The sequence below is a fragment of the Cherax quadricarinatus genome, chromosome 91 (assembly GCF_038502225.1).
Source record: "Cherax quadricarinatus isolate ZL_2023a chromosome 91, ASM3850222v1, whole genome shotgun sequence".
NCBI lineage: Eukaryota > Metazoa > Arthropoda > Malacostraca > Decapoda > Parastacidae > Cherax > Cherax quadricarinatus.
This window is the reverse complement of record NC_091382.1, coordinates 14997227-15012893: the sequence shown is the minus strand read 5'-3', so window position 1 is coordinate 15012893 and position 15667 is coordinate 14997227. Positions and strand designations below refer to the sequence as shown.

The following is a 15667-nucleotide window of genomic DNA, read 5'->3' as shown; positions in this document are numbered from 1 at the left end:
AGGAGGTTGAAATTAGCCTTGAACTAACCACTACCACGAGTGTCCTCAGATCATGAACAACACCTAGCTCTGCTGGGTGCGTGATCTTTGAAGGATTGGTGGTTAAGTGGTTAGGGCAATGTGAACGCTATTCTGTCTCTTGAGGAGGGAGGATGTGTCGCAGGATGTAATGCAGGATCTAATGTTTCAGTACCATTTGTTTTGTGGGTTTTTTTTATATATATATATATATATATATATATATATATATATATATATATATATATATATATATATATATATATATATATATATACATATATATATGTGTGTGTGTGTGTGTGTGTGTGTGTGTGTGTGTGTTTGTGTGTGTGTACTCACCTATTTGTACTCACCTATTTGTGGTTGCAGGGGTCGAGTCCTAGCTCCTGGCCCCGCCTCTTCACCGGTTGTTACTAGGCCCTCTCTCTCCCCGCTCCATGAGCTTTATCAAACCTCGTCTTAAAACTGTGTATGGTTCCTGCCTCCACTACGTCATTTTCTAGGCTATTCCACTGCCTTACAACTCTATGACTGAAGAAATACTTCCTACTATCTCTCTGACTCATTTGTGTCTTCAACTTCCAATTGTGGCCTCTTGTTTCTGTGTCCCCTCCCTGGAACATCCTGTCTTTGTCCACCTTGTCTATTCCACGCAGTATTTTATATGTCGTTATCATGTCTCCCCTGACCCTCCTGTCCTCCAGTGTGGTCAGGCCGATTTCCCTTAATCTTTCCTCATAGGACATTCCCCTTAGCTCTGGAACTAACCTTGTCGCAAACCTTTGTACTTTCTCTAGTTTCTTGACGTGCTTTATCAAGTGCGGGTTCCAAACAGGTGCTGCATACTCCAGTATGGGCCTGACATACACGGTGTACAGTATCTTGAATGATTCCTTACTAAGGTATCGGAATGCTGCTCTCAGGTTTGCCAGGCGCCCATATGCTGCAGCAGTTATCTGATTGATGTGTGCTTCCGGAGACATGCTCGGTGTTATACTCACCCCAAGATCTTTCTCCTTGAGTGAGGTTTGCAGTCTTTGGCCACCTAGCCTATACTCTGTCTGTGGTCTTCTGTGCCCCTCCCCCATCTTCATGACTTTGCATTTGGCAGGATTAAATTCGAGAAGCCATTTGCTGGACCAGGTGTCCAGTCTGTCCAGGTCTCTTTGAAGTCCTGCCTGGTCCTCATCAGATTTAATTCTCCTCATTAACTTCACATCATCTGCAAACAGGGACACTTCTGAGTCTAACCCTTCCGTCATGTCGTTCACATATACCAAAAATAGCACTGGTCCTAGGACCGACCCCTGTGGGACCCCGCTCGTCACAGGTGCCCACTGTGATACATCATTACGTACCATGACTCGTTGTTGCCTCCCTGTCAGGTATTCTCTGATCCATTGCAGTGCCCTTCCTGTTATATGCGCCTGATGCTCTAGCTTCTGCACTAATCTCTTGTGAGGAACTGTGTCAAAGGCCTTCTTGCAGTCCAAGAAGATGCAATCAACCCACCCCTCTCTCTCTTGTCTTACTTCTGTTATTTTATCATAAAACTCCAAAAGGTTTGTGACACAGGATTTGCCTTCCGTGAATCCGTGCTGGTTGGCATTTATACTCCTGTTCCGTTCCAGGTGCTCCACCACTCTCCTCCTGATAATCTTCTCCATAATTTTGCATACTATACACGTCAATGACACAGGTCTATAGTTTTGTGCCTCTTTTCTGTCTCCTTTTTTAAAAATGGGAACTACATTTGCCGTCTTCCATACCTCAGGTAGTTGCCCAGTTTCCAGGGATGTGTTGAAGATTGTGGTAAGTGGCACGCCCAACATATCTGCTCCCTCTCTAAGGACCCACGGGGGGATGTTGTCTGGTCCCATTGCCTTTGAGGTATCGATGTCCCTTAGCAGTTTCTTCACCTCCTCCTCATCTGTATGTATGTCGTCCAACACTTGTTGGTGTATTCCTTGCTGATGTCCCCATCTGGTCTGTCCCCCCAGAGTCCTTCCTGTCTCTACTGTAAATACTTCCTTAAATCTCGTGTTGAGCTCCTCACATACCTCTTGATCGTTTCTTGTGAGTTCTCCACCTTCTTTCCTCAGCCTTATCACCTGGTCCTTGACTGTTGTCTTCCTCCTAATGTGGCTATACAGCAGTTTCGGGTCAGATTTGACTTTCGATGCTATGTCGTTTTCATACTGTCGCTGGGCCTCCCTCCTTATCTGTGCATACTCGTTTCTGGCTCTTCTACTAATCTCCTTGTTTTCCTGGGTCCTATGCCTCCTGTACCTTTTCCATTCTCTGTTGCACTTAGTTTTTGCCTCCCTACACCTTCGGGTAAACCAAGGACTCGTTTTGGTCTTCCTATTATTTCCGTTTCCCTTGGGAACAAAACTTTCCTCTGCCTCCTTGCACTTTGTTGCCACATATTCCATCATCTCGTTTACTGATTTTCCTACCATTTCTCTGTCCCACTGAACCTCCTGCAGGAAGTTTCTCATACCTGTGTAGTCCCCCCTTTTATAGTTTGGCCTGTCCCCTTCAGTTCCTGTTACCTTCTCCACTTGTAACTCTACTATATAGTCAAAACTCAGAACCACATGATCGCTAGCTCCAAGGGGCCTCTCATAAGTGATGTCCTCAATGTCTGAACTGCTCAGGGTGAACACAAGATCCAGTCTTGCTGGCTCATCCTCCCCTCTCTCTCTGGTTGTGTCCCTGACATGTTGATGCATGAGGTTTTCAAGTACCACATCCATCATCTTGGCTCTCCATGTTTCGGGACCCCCATGTGGCTCCAGGTTTTCCCAGTCGATCTCCCTGTGGTTGAAATCGCCCATTACCAGTAACTTTGCTCTGCTCGAGTGAGCTCTTCTTGCCACCTAGCCAGTGTGTCCACCATCACCCTGTTGTTTTCTTCGTACTCCTCTCTTGGCCTCCTGCAGTTCTGTGGTGGGTTATACATCACTCCAATGACTACTTTATGTTCTCCGGACTGAATTGTACCTACAATGTAGTCTCTTTCTCCAATCATGTCCATGCCTTCCATTTCCTCAAATCCCCATCGGTGTTTTATGAGCAGTGCAACCCCTCCTCCCCCTCTACTCCTTCTATCTTTCCTCAGGATCTGATATCCTGTTGGGAAGATTGTGTCTGTTATTGTCTCAGCGAGTTTTGTTTCTGTGACTGCTATGATGTCTGGGGATTTTTCACTGATTCTTTCATTCCACTCCTCATGTTTATTCATTATTCCATCCGCGTTTGTGTACCAAACCTTTAGTTTCTTTTCTATCATTGTGGTCATGCAAGAATATTGGGGTTGGGGGAGCGAGAGCCTTGGTGGGGGCCTATATGGGGCTGTGGTATAGGTGGGGTTTGTGTTGATGGGGGTGGGGTCAGAATGCCCATAAGGGACAGCTGTTGGGGTGAGGTTTGTGATATGGGGATTGGTGGCAGAGGGAACAGTGAGTGGGTTGTAGTATAGGTTGCTCAGTTGCGTTGGGAATGTCGCGGGTGGAGTCTTTTGGTGGGAGATTCTGTGGGGTGTGTTTGCCCTTCCTCCTGTGTCTGGGTCCTGCTCATTTTCATTGCTTCTCGTTCCTCCTTGCGTCTCTGTACCCTCTCTTTCAGTGTAGTCCTTTGTTCTTGTGTTCTGTCGCGGTCGAGGTATACTCTCTGGTACCCCTCTTTGTCCCTCAGTCTTGCTTTCTCTTGCAGAATCCTGGTTCGAACTGATTCTTCCTTGAAAGTTACTCTGACAGGCCGTATCCTTCCACTCGCAAACCACCCAATTCTCTGAAAATTTGTCACGTGGGTCATATTGCCCTCCCCTATTGTTTTCATGATGCCTTCAATCATTTTTTTCTCCTCCTGTTTTATTTCTTCAAAGTTGGCCCCCTTGGCTTCTTGGAGCCCGTACACAAAAACTGACCTCGCCCTTTCCTCCTCCCACTGAGTCTCCATCTGCGTCCTCTGAGGCATTTTATTTCCTTCCATTGACATGTTCTTGCCTTCAGTCCCTGTCATATCTGAAACTTCTATTCTCAGTGGACTGTCTTTCCTGACCAGCTGTCCCTTGCTACTGCAGTTGGCTGTTAGAATCTCTGCATATAGCATACCTTCATTGTCTTCGGACCTGTCGTTTGATCTTAGTGTGCTCGTCGTCTTTTCCCTGGCCCCACGTGGGTCTGATAGGGCCTTCATGTTCGGCATGCCTCCGTTGTTGCTTACCATCCCCTTGTCTGCACCTGACTTTGAATTTCCTGATGTCACACCTGAATTGTCATTTGTCTCTCTAATCTGTTTCAGGCTTTGCAGTTTCTCTTCTAAGCACTGTATCCTAGCTTCTGCTGCTAAGACCTGTACTTCCCACTTCCTGCACTCTTCAGCTATCCGCTCCTCCATTTTCTTACCAAGCTCTACTATCTTCCTTCCCCACTCTTCCTCCCTTTTTTGGAGCTCTAGCTCCCAGTCTTTCCTCCCTGGTTCGTCCACCAGATCTCTGGGTTTCCGTCCTCTAAGGCCACCCATTTTTTTTTTTTTTTTTTTACTTTTTATTACCACAGACAGAAGGCTAGAGGAGGGAGAGGGTGTGGGGGAGAGAGAGAGAGGGTAGAAAGAGGAAGAGAGAGGAGAGAGAAAGGGTAGAAAGAGGGAGAGAGAGGAGAGAGTATGGGGGTGAGGGATAAGACCAAGGGGGAGGGAGAGAAATGTGAGGGGGGAGAGAAAGGGTAGAGAGAGGGAGAAAGAGAGGGAGAGGGAGAGGGAGAGAAAGAGAGAGAGAGGGAGAAAGGAGGGAAGAAGGCTATGAGAGAGAGAAACGCGAGGGAGGGAAAAGGTAAGAGGTCTGTGGGGGAGGCAGTCAAATTCCAAGGATCAGCTGTGTGTACTCACCTAGTTGTGGTTTCGGGGTCGAGACCCAGCTCCTGGCCCCGAGTGTGTATGTGTGTGCGCGTGTGTGTGTGTGTGTGTGAGCACGTCAGTTGTTTATATGTCCCAGAAATACAATTCACTTCTGTGTATCCGTAATACTAATGAGATACCACTAACACTGAGAGTAGTTCTAATAATTATAATACTAGCGTGTGTTAACAAGTCATTCTTTCACCCAGTTATGTACTACCTTTTACTACATGTGTAGAGGAGGGAGAGGGTGTGGGGGAGAGAGAGAAAGGGTAGAAAGAGGGAGAGAGAGGAGAGAGAAAGGGTAGAAAGAGGGAGAGAGAGGTGAGAGTATGGGGGTGAGGGATAAGACCAAGGGGGAGAGAGAGAAATGTGAGGGGGAGAGAAAGGGTAGAGAGAGGGACAAAGAGAGGGAGAGGGAGAGGGAGAGAAAGAGAGAGAGAGGGAGAAAGGAGGGAAAGAGGGTATTGAGAGGGAGAAACGCGAGCGAGGGGAAAGGTAAGAGGTCTGTGGGGGAGGCGGTCAAATTCCAAGGATCAGCTGTGTGTACTCACCTAGTTGTGGTTTCAGGGGTCGAGACCCAGCTCCTGGCCCCGAGTGTGTATGTGTGTGCACGCGTGTGTGTGTGTGTGAGCACGTCGGTTGTTTATATGTCCCAGAAATACAATTCACTTCTGTGTATCCGTAATACTAATGAGATACCATTAACACTGAAAGTAGTTCTAATAATTATAATACTAGCGTGTGTTAACAAGTCATTCTTTCACCTAGTTATGTACTACCTTTTACTACATGTGTACCCAGTACTTGCTTCTCAGATTGTACTGTCTTTGTGTCCTAGACCATTATCTCTCGAAACTGTTGTCAGGGCTGTAGTCCCATTAGCCACGACTTAATCCTCCTGCTTAATCCTTACTCCTACAAAGTTTATCTTCCTACTACTGCTAGGTGTTGTGTGTATGATAATCGCTCTGGAGCAGGGTTTAGATATCGAGTTACCAGTGACCGCTGGGCCGGCTCTATCACTCAGACTCCCCGCCAACCACAAAACAGGTGATTTGTACGTTACTGGTCAGAGGGGACGTCCATCCAGATGCCTGATGTACGATGCTCGCTGTACGATGCTTGCTGTACGATGACTCGTGCACCTCGCCCTTCCGCCGCTGGCTTCTTTGCTATTCTTATCTCGTTGCCCTTTTGAGTCCTCATTTACCACACTTATCACTTGTATACTGCTACTTTTATAATTTACACTTCACTTTGGGTAAGTACACTACTTATTTGTGATGACACCCAGCCTGTTATGGCGGTGTGTGTGTGTGTGTGTGTGTGTGCGTGTGTGTGTGTGTGTGTGTACTCACCTACTTGTGGTTGCAGGGGTCAAGACTCAGCTCCTAGCCCCTGTGTGTGTGTGTTTATTTTTTTTAACACTGCCGTGTGCCACCGAGGCAGGGTGACCCGAAAAAGAAGAAGCACTTCCATTACCACTCACTCCTTCACTGTTCTAAATCTCTGACATATCTCCACCCCTGCAGAGTGCAGTCACTCTACCACTCACCTCCAGGACTCAAGTCTGCATATTCAATTTCCATAAATCCCTTCATAGATGTTACTTTGGTTACACTCCAACAGCAAGTCAAACCATAAAAAACCATTTGCCTGCACTCGCTCCTATCTACCACGTTCACACACGTCTTCTGGATGTCTTTAGCTCTTGCAAACAGAAACTGTATAGCAGCTTACAAACCATACCACAGGTGGGGTTAGAACCCGTGGTCAGAAAGTCTCAAAACTTCAGACCGTCGCGTCAGTGATAATGAAAAATATATAAAATAATTGAATACTAATAAAAAGAGTTTGAATAAAAAATACTCTTGATTTGTTTGTAATGACCTGAAGTAAACACAACATTGTTTGTAATGACCTGAAGTAAACACAACATTGTTTATAATGACCTGAAGTAAACACTACATTGTTTGTAATGACCTGAAGTAAACACTACATTGTTTATAATGACCTGAAGTAAACACTACATTGTTTATAATGACCTGAAGTAAACACAACATTGTTTGTAATGACCTGAAGCAAACACTACATTGTTTATAATGACCTGAAGTAAACACTACATTGTTTGTAATGACCTGAAGTAAACACTACATTGTTTATAATGACCTGAAGTAAACACTACATTGTTTATAATGACCTGAAGTAAACACTACATTGTTTATAATGACCTGAAGTAAACACTACATTGTTTATAACGACCTGAAGTAAACACTACATTGTTTATAATGACCTGAAGTAAACACTACATTGTTTATAACGACCTGAAGTAAACACTACATTGTTTATAATGACCTGAAGTAAACACTACATTGTTTATAACGACCTGAAGTAAACACTACATTGTTTATAATGACCTGAAGTAAACACTACATTGTTTATAACGACCTGAAGTAAACACAACATTGTTTATAATGACCTGAAGTAAACACTACATTGTTTATAATGACCTGAAGTAAACACTACATTGTTTATAATGACCTGAAGTAAATACTACATTGTTTATAACGACCTGAAGTAAACACTACATTGTTTATAATGACCTGAAGTAAACACTACATTGTTTATAACGACCTGAAGTAAACACAACATTGTTTATAATGACCTGAAGTAAACACTACATTGTTTATAATGACCTGAAGTAAACACTACACTGTTTATAATGACCTGAAGTAAACACTACATTGTTTATAACGACCTGAAGTAAACACAACATTGTTTATAACGACCTGAAGTAAACACTACATTGTTTATAATGACCTGAAGTAAACAGTACATTGTTTATAATGACCTGAAGTAAACACTACATTGTTTATAATGACCTGAAGTAAACACTACATTGTTTATAACGACCTGAAGTAAACACTACATTGTTTATAATGACCTGAAGTAAACACTACATTGTTTATAACGACCTGAAGTAAACACTACATTGTTTATAATGACCTGAAGTAAACACTACATTGTTTATAATGACCTGAAGTAAACACTACATTGTTTATAACGACCTGAAGTAAACACTACATTGTTTATAATGACCTGAAGTAAACACTACATTGTTTATAATGACCTGAAGTAAACACAACATTGTTTGTAATGACCTGAAGTAAACACTACATTGTTTATAACGACCTGAAGTAAACACAACATTGTTTATAATGACATGAAGTAAACACTACATTGTTTATAATGACCTGAAGTAAACACTACATTGTTTATAATGACCTGAAGTAAACACTACATTGTTTATAATGACCTGAAGCAAACACTACATTGTTTATAATGACCTGAAGTAAACACTACATTGTTTATAATGACCTGAAGTAAACACTACATTGTTTATAGTGACCTGAAGTAAACACCACATTGTTTGTAATGACCTGAAGTAAACACTACATTGTTTATAACGACCTGAAGTAAACACTACATTGTTTATAACGACCTGAAGTAAACACTACATTGTTTGTAATGACCTGAAGTAAACACAACATTGTTTATAACGACCTGAAGTAAACACTACATTGTTTATAACGACCCGAAGTAAACACTACATTGTTTATAACGACCTGAAGTAAACACAACATTGTTTATAACGACCTGAAGTAAACACAACATTGTTTATAACGACCTGAAGTAAACACAACATTGTTTATAACGACCTGAAGTAAACACAACATTGTTTATAACGACCTGAAGTAAACACTACATTGTTTGTAACGACCTGAAGTAAATATTGTGTACAGTCAGGTAATAATATCGTAATTCATAGTTACATTCACACGAATATTCATTTAAGTTACAAAAGTTGTAGTAAACATCGTCTGTAATACTAATTTTGGTCTCAAATTAACCTCACTTAGGAAAGTTGTGACCAGGTTAAGACAGTGATGGAGCAATGGTGTGTACCTGAAAGGTCACATTTACATGTCATTCTTGTGAGGTCACAACTACATGCCACAGCTATGAGGTCACAACTACATGCCGTAGTTGTGAGGTCACAACTACATTCCATAGTTGTGAGGTCACAGCTACATGCCATAGTTGTGAGGTCACAATTATTTTCCATAGTTGTGAGGTCACATCTACATGCAATAGTTGTGAGGTCACAATATATGCCATAGTTGTGAGGTCTTAACTACATGCCATAGTTGTGAGGTCACAACTAAATGTCATAGTTGTGAGGTCACAGCTACATGCCATAGTTGTGAGGTCACAACTACATGCCATAGTTGTAAAGTCACAGCTACAAGCCTAGTTGTGAGGTCACACCTATATGTCAAAGTTGTGAGGTCACAACTACATGTCATAGTTGTGAGGTCACAGCTACATGCCATAGTTGTGAGGTCACAACTACATGCCACAGTTCCGAGGTTACAAATACATGCCATAGTTGTAAGGTCACAGCTACATGTGATAGTTGTGAGGTCACAACTACATGCTATAGTTGTGAGGTCACAACTACATACAATAGTTGTGAGGTCACAGCTACATGCCATAGTTGAGATGTCACAACTACATGCCATAGTTGTGAGGTCACAACTTCATACCATAGTTGTGAGGTCACAGTAACATGCCATAGTTAAGAGGTCACGCCTACATGTCATAGTTGTGAGGTCACAGCTACAAGCCTAGTTGCGAGGCCAAACCTACATGTGAGAGTTGTGAGGTCACAGCTACATGCTATAGTTGTGAGGTAGCAGCTACATGCCATAATTGAGAGGTCACAACTACATGCCATAGTTGTGAGGTCGCAACTACATGCCATAGTTGTGAGGTCACAACTACATGCTATAGTTGTGAGGTCACAGCTACATGACACAGATGAGAGGTCACGCCTAAATGCCATAGCTGAGAGGTCACAACTATATGCCAACAAGCCTAGAAGGTCACAAGAGAGGAAATGATGAAGTAGGGGGGGAGAGAGTGGTACTAGTAGTTGTAGTAGCCGCAGTTGTAGTTGTGGTGGTGGTAGTAGTAGTTGTTGTAGCAGCAGTTGTAGTTGTGGTGGTGGTAGTAGTAGTTGTTGTAGCAGCAGTTGTAGTTGTGGTTGTTGTAGTAGTAGTTGTTGTAGCCGCAGTTGTAGTTGTGGTGGTGGTAGTCGTAGTTGTTGTAGCAGCAGCTGTAGTTGTGGTGGTGGTAGTAGTAATTGTTGTAGCAGCAGTTGTAGTTGTGGTGGGGGTAGTAGTAGTTGTTGTAGCAGCAGTTGTAGTTGTGTTGGTGGTAGTAGTAGTTGTTGTAGCAGCAGTTGTAGTTGTGGTAGTGGTAGTCGTAGTTGTTGTAGTTGTGGTGGTGGTAGTAGTAGTTGTTGTAGTTGTGATGGTGATAGTAGTAGTTGTTGTAGTTATGGTAGTGGTAGTAGTAGTTGTTGTAGTTGTGGTGGTGGTAGTAGCAGTAGTTGTAGTTGTGGTGGTGGTGGTAGTAGTAGTTGTTGTAGTTATGGTGGTGGTAGTAGAAGTTGTTGTAGTTGTGGTGGTGGTAGTAGTAGTTGTGGTGGTGATAGTAGTAGTTGTTGTAGTTGTGGTGGTGGTAATACTAGTTGTTGTAGTTGTGGTGGTGGTAGTAGTAGTTGCTGTAGTTGTGGTGGGGGTAGTAGCAGTAGTTCTAGTTGTGGTGGTGGTAGTAGTAGTAGTTGTAGTTGTGGTGGTGGTAGCAATAGTTGTTGTAGTTGTGGTGGTGGTAGTAGTAGTTGAGGTGGTGGTAGTAGTAGTTGTTGTAGTTGTGGTGGTGGTAGTAGTAGTTGTTGTAGCAGCAGTTGTAGTTGTGGTGGTGGTAGTAGTAGTTGTTGTAGTTGTCGTGGTGGTAGTAGTAGTTGTAGTTTTGGTGGTGGTAGTAGCAGTTGTTGTAGTTGTGGTGGTGGTAGTAGCAGTAGTTGTAGTTGTGGTGGTGGTAGTAGCAGTTGTTGTAGTTGTGGTGGTGGTAGTAGTAGTTGTTGTAGTTGTGGTGGTGGTAATAGTAGTTGTTGTAGCAGCAGTTGTACTTGTGGTGGTGGTAGTAGTAGTTGTTGTAGCAGCAGTTGTAGTTGTGGTAGTGGTAGTCGTAGTTGTTGAAGTTGTGGTGGTGGTAGTTGTTGTAGTTGTGGTGGTGGTAGTAGTTGTTGTAGTTGTGGTGGTGATAGTAGTAGTTGTTGTAGTTGTGGTGGTGGTAGTAGCAGTAGTTGTAGTGGTGGCAGTAGTAGTTGTTGTAGTTGTGGTGGTGGTAGTAGTAGTTTTTGTAATTGTGGTGGTGGTAGTAGAAGTTGTTGTAGTTGTGGTGGTGGTAGTAGCAGTAGTTGTAGTTGTGGTGGTGGCAGTAGTAGTAGTTGTAGTTTTGGTGGTGGTAGTAGTAGTTGTTGTAGTTGTGGTGGTGGTAGTAGTAGTAGTTGAGGTGGTGGTAGTAGTAGTTGTTGTAGTTGTGGTGGTTGTAGTAGCAGTAGTTGTAGTTGTGGTGGTGGCAGTAGTAGTAGTTGTAGTTTTGGTGGTGGTAGTAGTAGTTGTTGTAGTTGTGGTGGTGGTAGTAGTAGTAGTTGAGGTGGTGGTAGTAGTAGTTGTTGTAGTTGTGGTGGTGGTAGTAGTAGTTGTTGTAGCAGCAGTCGTAATTGTGGTGGTTGTAGTAGTAGTTGTTGTAGTTGTTATGGTGGTAGGAGTAGTTGTTGTAGTTGTGGTGGTGGTAGTAGTAGTTATTGTAGTTGTGGTGGTGGCAGTAGTAGTTGTTGTAGCAGCAGTCGTAATTGTGGTGGTGGTAGTAGTAGTTGTTGTAGTTGTTATGGTGGTAGGAGTAGTTGTTGTAGTTGTGGTGGTGGTAGTAGTAGTTATTGTAGTTGTGGTGGTGGCAGTAGTAGTTGTTGTAGCAGCAGTCGTAATTGTGGTGGTGGTAGTAGTAGTTGTTGTAGTTGTTATGGTGGTAGGAGTAGTTGTTGTAATTGTGGTGGTGGTAGTAGTAGTTGTGGTGGTGGTAGTAGTAGTTGTGGTGGTGGTAGTAGTAGTTCTGGTGGTTGTAGTGGTAGTTGTTGTAGCAGTTGTGGCAGTAATAGTTTAGATAATAATGAGGTGGTAAAAATGGTAGAATTAATAGTTATGAAAGTTGAAACATAAATAAATGTTGCAATACTTTTGAAAGAAAATGGTAGCAGAAGTAATATTGTAGGATACATAGTGACCCACCAGTAGTGATGGGATACATAGTGACCCACCAGTAGTGATGGGATACATAGTGACCCACCAGTAGTGATGGGAAACATAGTGACCCACCAGTAGTGATGGGATACATAGTGACCCACCAGTAGTGATGGGATACATAGTGACCCACCAGTAGTGATGGGAAACATAGTGACCCACCAGTAGTGATGGGATATATAGTGACCCACCACTTGTGATGGGATACATAGTGACCCAACAGTAGTGATGGGATACATAGTGACCCACCACTAGTGATGGGATACATAGTGACCCACCACTAGTGAAGGGATACATAGTGACCCACCACTAGTGATGGGATACATAGTGACCCACCACTAGTGATGGGATACATAGTGACCCACCACTAGTGATGGGATACACAGTGACCCACCAGTAGTGATGGGAAACATAGTGACCCACCACTAGTGATGGGATACATAGTGACCCACCACTAGTGATGGGATACATAGTGACCCTCCACTAGTGAGGGGATACATAGTGACCCACCACTATAGTGTAACCCACCACTGGTGATGGGATACATAGTGACCCACCACTAGTGATGGGATACATAGTGACCCACCACTAGTGATGGGATACATAGTGACCCACGACTAGTGATGGGATACATAGTGACCCACCACTAGTGATGGGATACATAGTGACCCACCACTAGTGATGGGATACATAGTGACCCACCACTAGTGATGGGATACATAGTGACCCACCACTAGTGATGGGATACATAGTGACCCACCACTAGTGATGGGATACACAGTGACCCACCAGTAGTGATGGGATACATAGTGACCCACCACTAGTGATGGGATACATAGTGACCCACCACTAGTGATGGGATACATAGTGACCCACCACTAGTGATGGGATACATAGTGACCCTCCACTAGTGAGGGGATACATAGTGACCCACCACTAGTGACGGGATACATAGTGACCAACCATTAGTGATGGGATACATAGTGACCCACCACTAGTGATGGGATACATTGTGACCCACCACTAGTGATGGGATACATAGTGACCCACCACTAGTGATGGGATATATAGTGACCCACCACTAGTGATGGGATACATAGTGACCCACCACTAGTGATGGGATACATAGTGACCCACCATTAGTGATGGGATACATAGTGACCCACCACTAGTGATGGGATACATAGTGACCCACCACTAGTGATGGGATACATAGTGACCCACCACTAGTGATGGGATACATAGTGACCCACTAGTAGTGATGCGATACATAACGACGCACCACTAGTGATGGGATACATAGTGACCCACCACTAGTGATGGGTTACATAGTGACCCACCACTAGTGATGGGATACATAGTGACCCACCACTAGTGATGGGATACATAGTGACCCACCACTAGTGATGGGATACATAGTGACCCACCACTAGTGACGGGATACATAGTGACCCACCACTAGTGACGGGACACATAGTGACTCACCATTAGTTGTGCAAGAAAGGTATAAAATACCGACAATATGAAAGTTAAGACACATGTTGTCGGTATTTTATACCTTTCTTGCACAACTTGTCAGACACTGCAACATCATGGAATCTTGGTTCAGAGGACATCTACAAGACCTTCTTCACGGCTGCTGCAACTAACCCATCTCTTTGGGAAGGACCTACTTCCACTGGGGAATCCCGCCTACCAGTGACTGCCCTCGTCTGCTGCCCGTCCCTTCCACTGACGCCTATAAAAACGCCCGTCTTCTTGCCTTTGCTCCAGACTCTCCTCCACCACGATGCTGTGAACACTAACTCCAAGGCCGAGGGACTGATTACCTCATCTTTTGTATATAGTTCTACTGTCTTCCTATTATGTCCTAGAATCTGTATTGATAAAGCCACTGGATGGCGAAACGTCTACAATAAAGATATCCAGATGTTGCACATGTGTCTTAATTTTCACCCACCATTAGTGATGGGATACATAGTGACCCACCACTAGTGATGGGATACATAGTGACCCACCACTAGTGATGGGATACATAGTGACCCACCACTAGTGATGGGATATATAGTGACCCACGACTAGTAAGGGGATACATAGTGACCCACCACTAGTGATGGGATACATAGTGACCCACCACTAGTGATGGGATACATAGTGATCCACCACTAGTGATGGGATACATAGTGACCCACCACTAGGGATGGGATACATAGTGACCCACCACTAGTGATGGGATACATAGTGACCCAACACTAGTGATGCGATACATAGTGACCCACCACTAGTGATGGGATACATAGTGACCCATAACTAGTGATGGGATACATAATGACAAGCCACTAGTGATGGGACACATAGTGACCCACCACTAGTGATGGGATACATAGTGACCCACCACTAGCGATGGGATACATAGTGACCCAACACTAGTGATGGGATACATAGTGACCCACCACTAGTGATGGGATACATAGTGACCCACCACTAGTGATGAGATACATAGTGACCCAACACTAGTGATGGGATATATAATGACCCACCACTAGTGATGGGATACATAGTGACCCACCACTAGTGATGGGATACACAGTGACCCACCACTAGTGATGGGATACATTGTGACCCACCACTAGTGATGGGATACATAGTGACCCACGACTAGTGATGGGATACATAGTGACCCACCACTAGTGATGGGATACATAGTGACCCACCACTAGTGATGGGATGCATAGTGACCCACGACCAGTGATGGGATACATAGTGAACCGCCACTAGTGATGAGATACATAGTGAACCGCCACTGGTGATGGGATACACAGTGACCCACCACTAGTGATGGGATACATAGTGACCCACCACTAGTGATGGGATACATAGTGACCCACCACTAGTGATGGGATGCATAGTGACCCACCACTAGTCATGGGATACATAGTAACTCACCACTACTGATGGGATACATAGTGACACACCACTAGTGATGGGATACATAGTGACCCACCACTAGTGATGGGATGCATAGTGACCCACCACTAGTGATGGGATACATAGTGACCCACCACTAGTGATGGGATACATAATGACCCACCACTAGTGATGGGATACATAGTGACCCACCAGTAGTGATGGGATGCATAGTGACCCACCACTAGTAATGGGATACATAGTGACCCACCACTAGTGATGGGATACATAGTGACCCAGCACTAGTGATGGGATACATAGTGTCTCACCACTAGTGATGGGATTCATAGTGACCCACCACTACTGATGGGATACATAGTGACCCACGACTAGTGATGGGATACATAGTGACCCACCATTACTGATGGGATACATAGTGACCCACGACTAGTGATGGGATACATAGTGACCCACCACTAGTGATGGGATACATAGTGACCCACCACTAGTGATGGGATACATAGTGACTCACTACTAGTGATGGGATACATAGTGACCCACCATTACTGATGGGATACATAGTGACCCACGACTAGTGATGGGATACATAGTGACCCACCACT

The 15667-nt window shown here is 44.0% G+C and overlaps 1 protein-coding gene across 2 annotated transcripts in view; it reads left to right on the top strand.

The window, feature by feature from the left end:
* LOC138855344 (uncharacterized) overlaps nucleotides 1-14207 on the top strand; it is a 30087-nt gene extending 15880 nt beyond the window's left edge. Inside the window, exon 3 of one of the 2 annotated variants that reach the window (XR_011394573.1) lies at nucleotides 6459-6732. Coding sequence is in view for 1 of the 2 variants with exons in the window: in XM_070104295.1 (XP_069960396.1) it covers nucleotides 13717-14132 (416 nt within the window). In the remaining variant the exon portion in view is untranslated. Of the gene's footprint in view, nucleotides 1-6458; nucleotides 6733-13716 lie in introns of those variants that run through there. The other variant, XM_070104295.1, reaches the window with a different exon arrangement.
* The last annotated feature ends 1460 nt before the right edge of the window (nucleotides 14208-15667 follow it).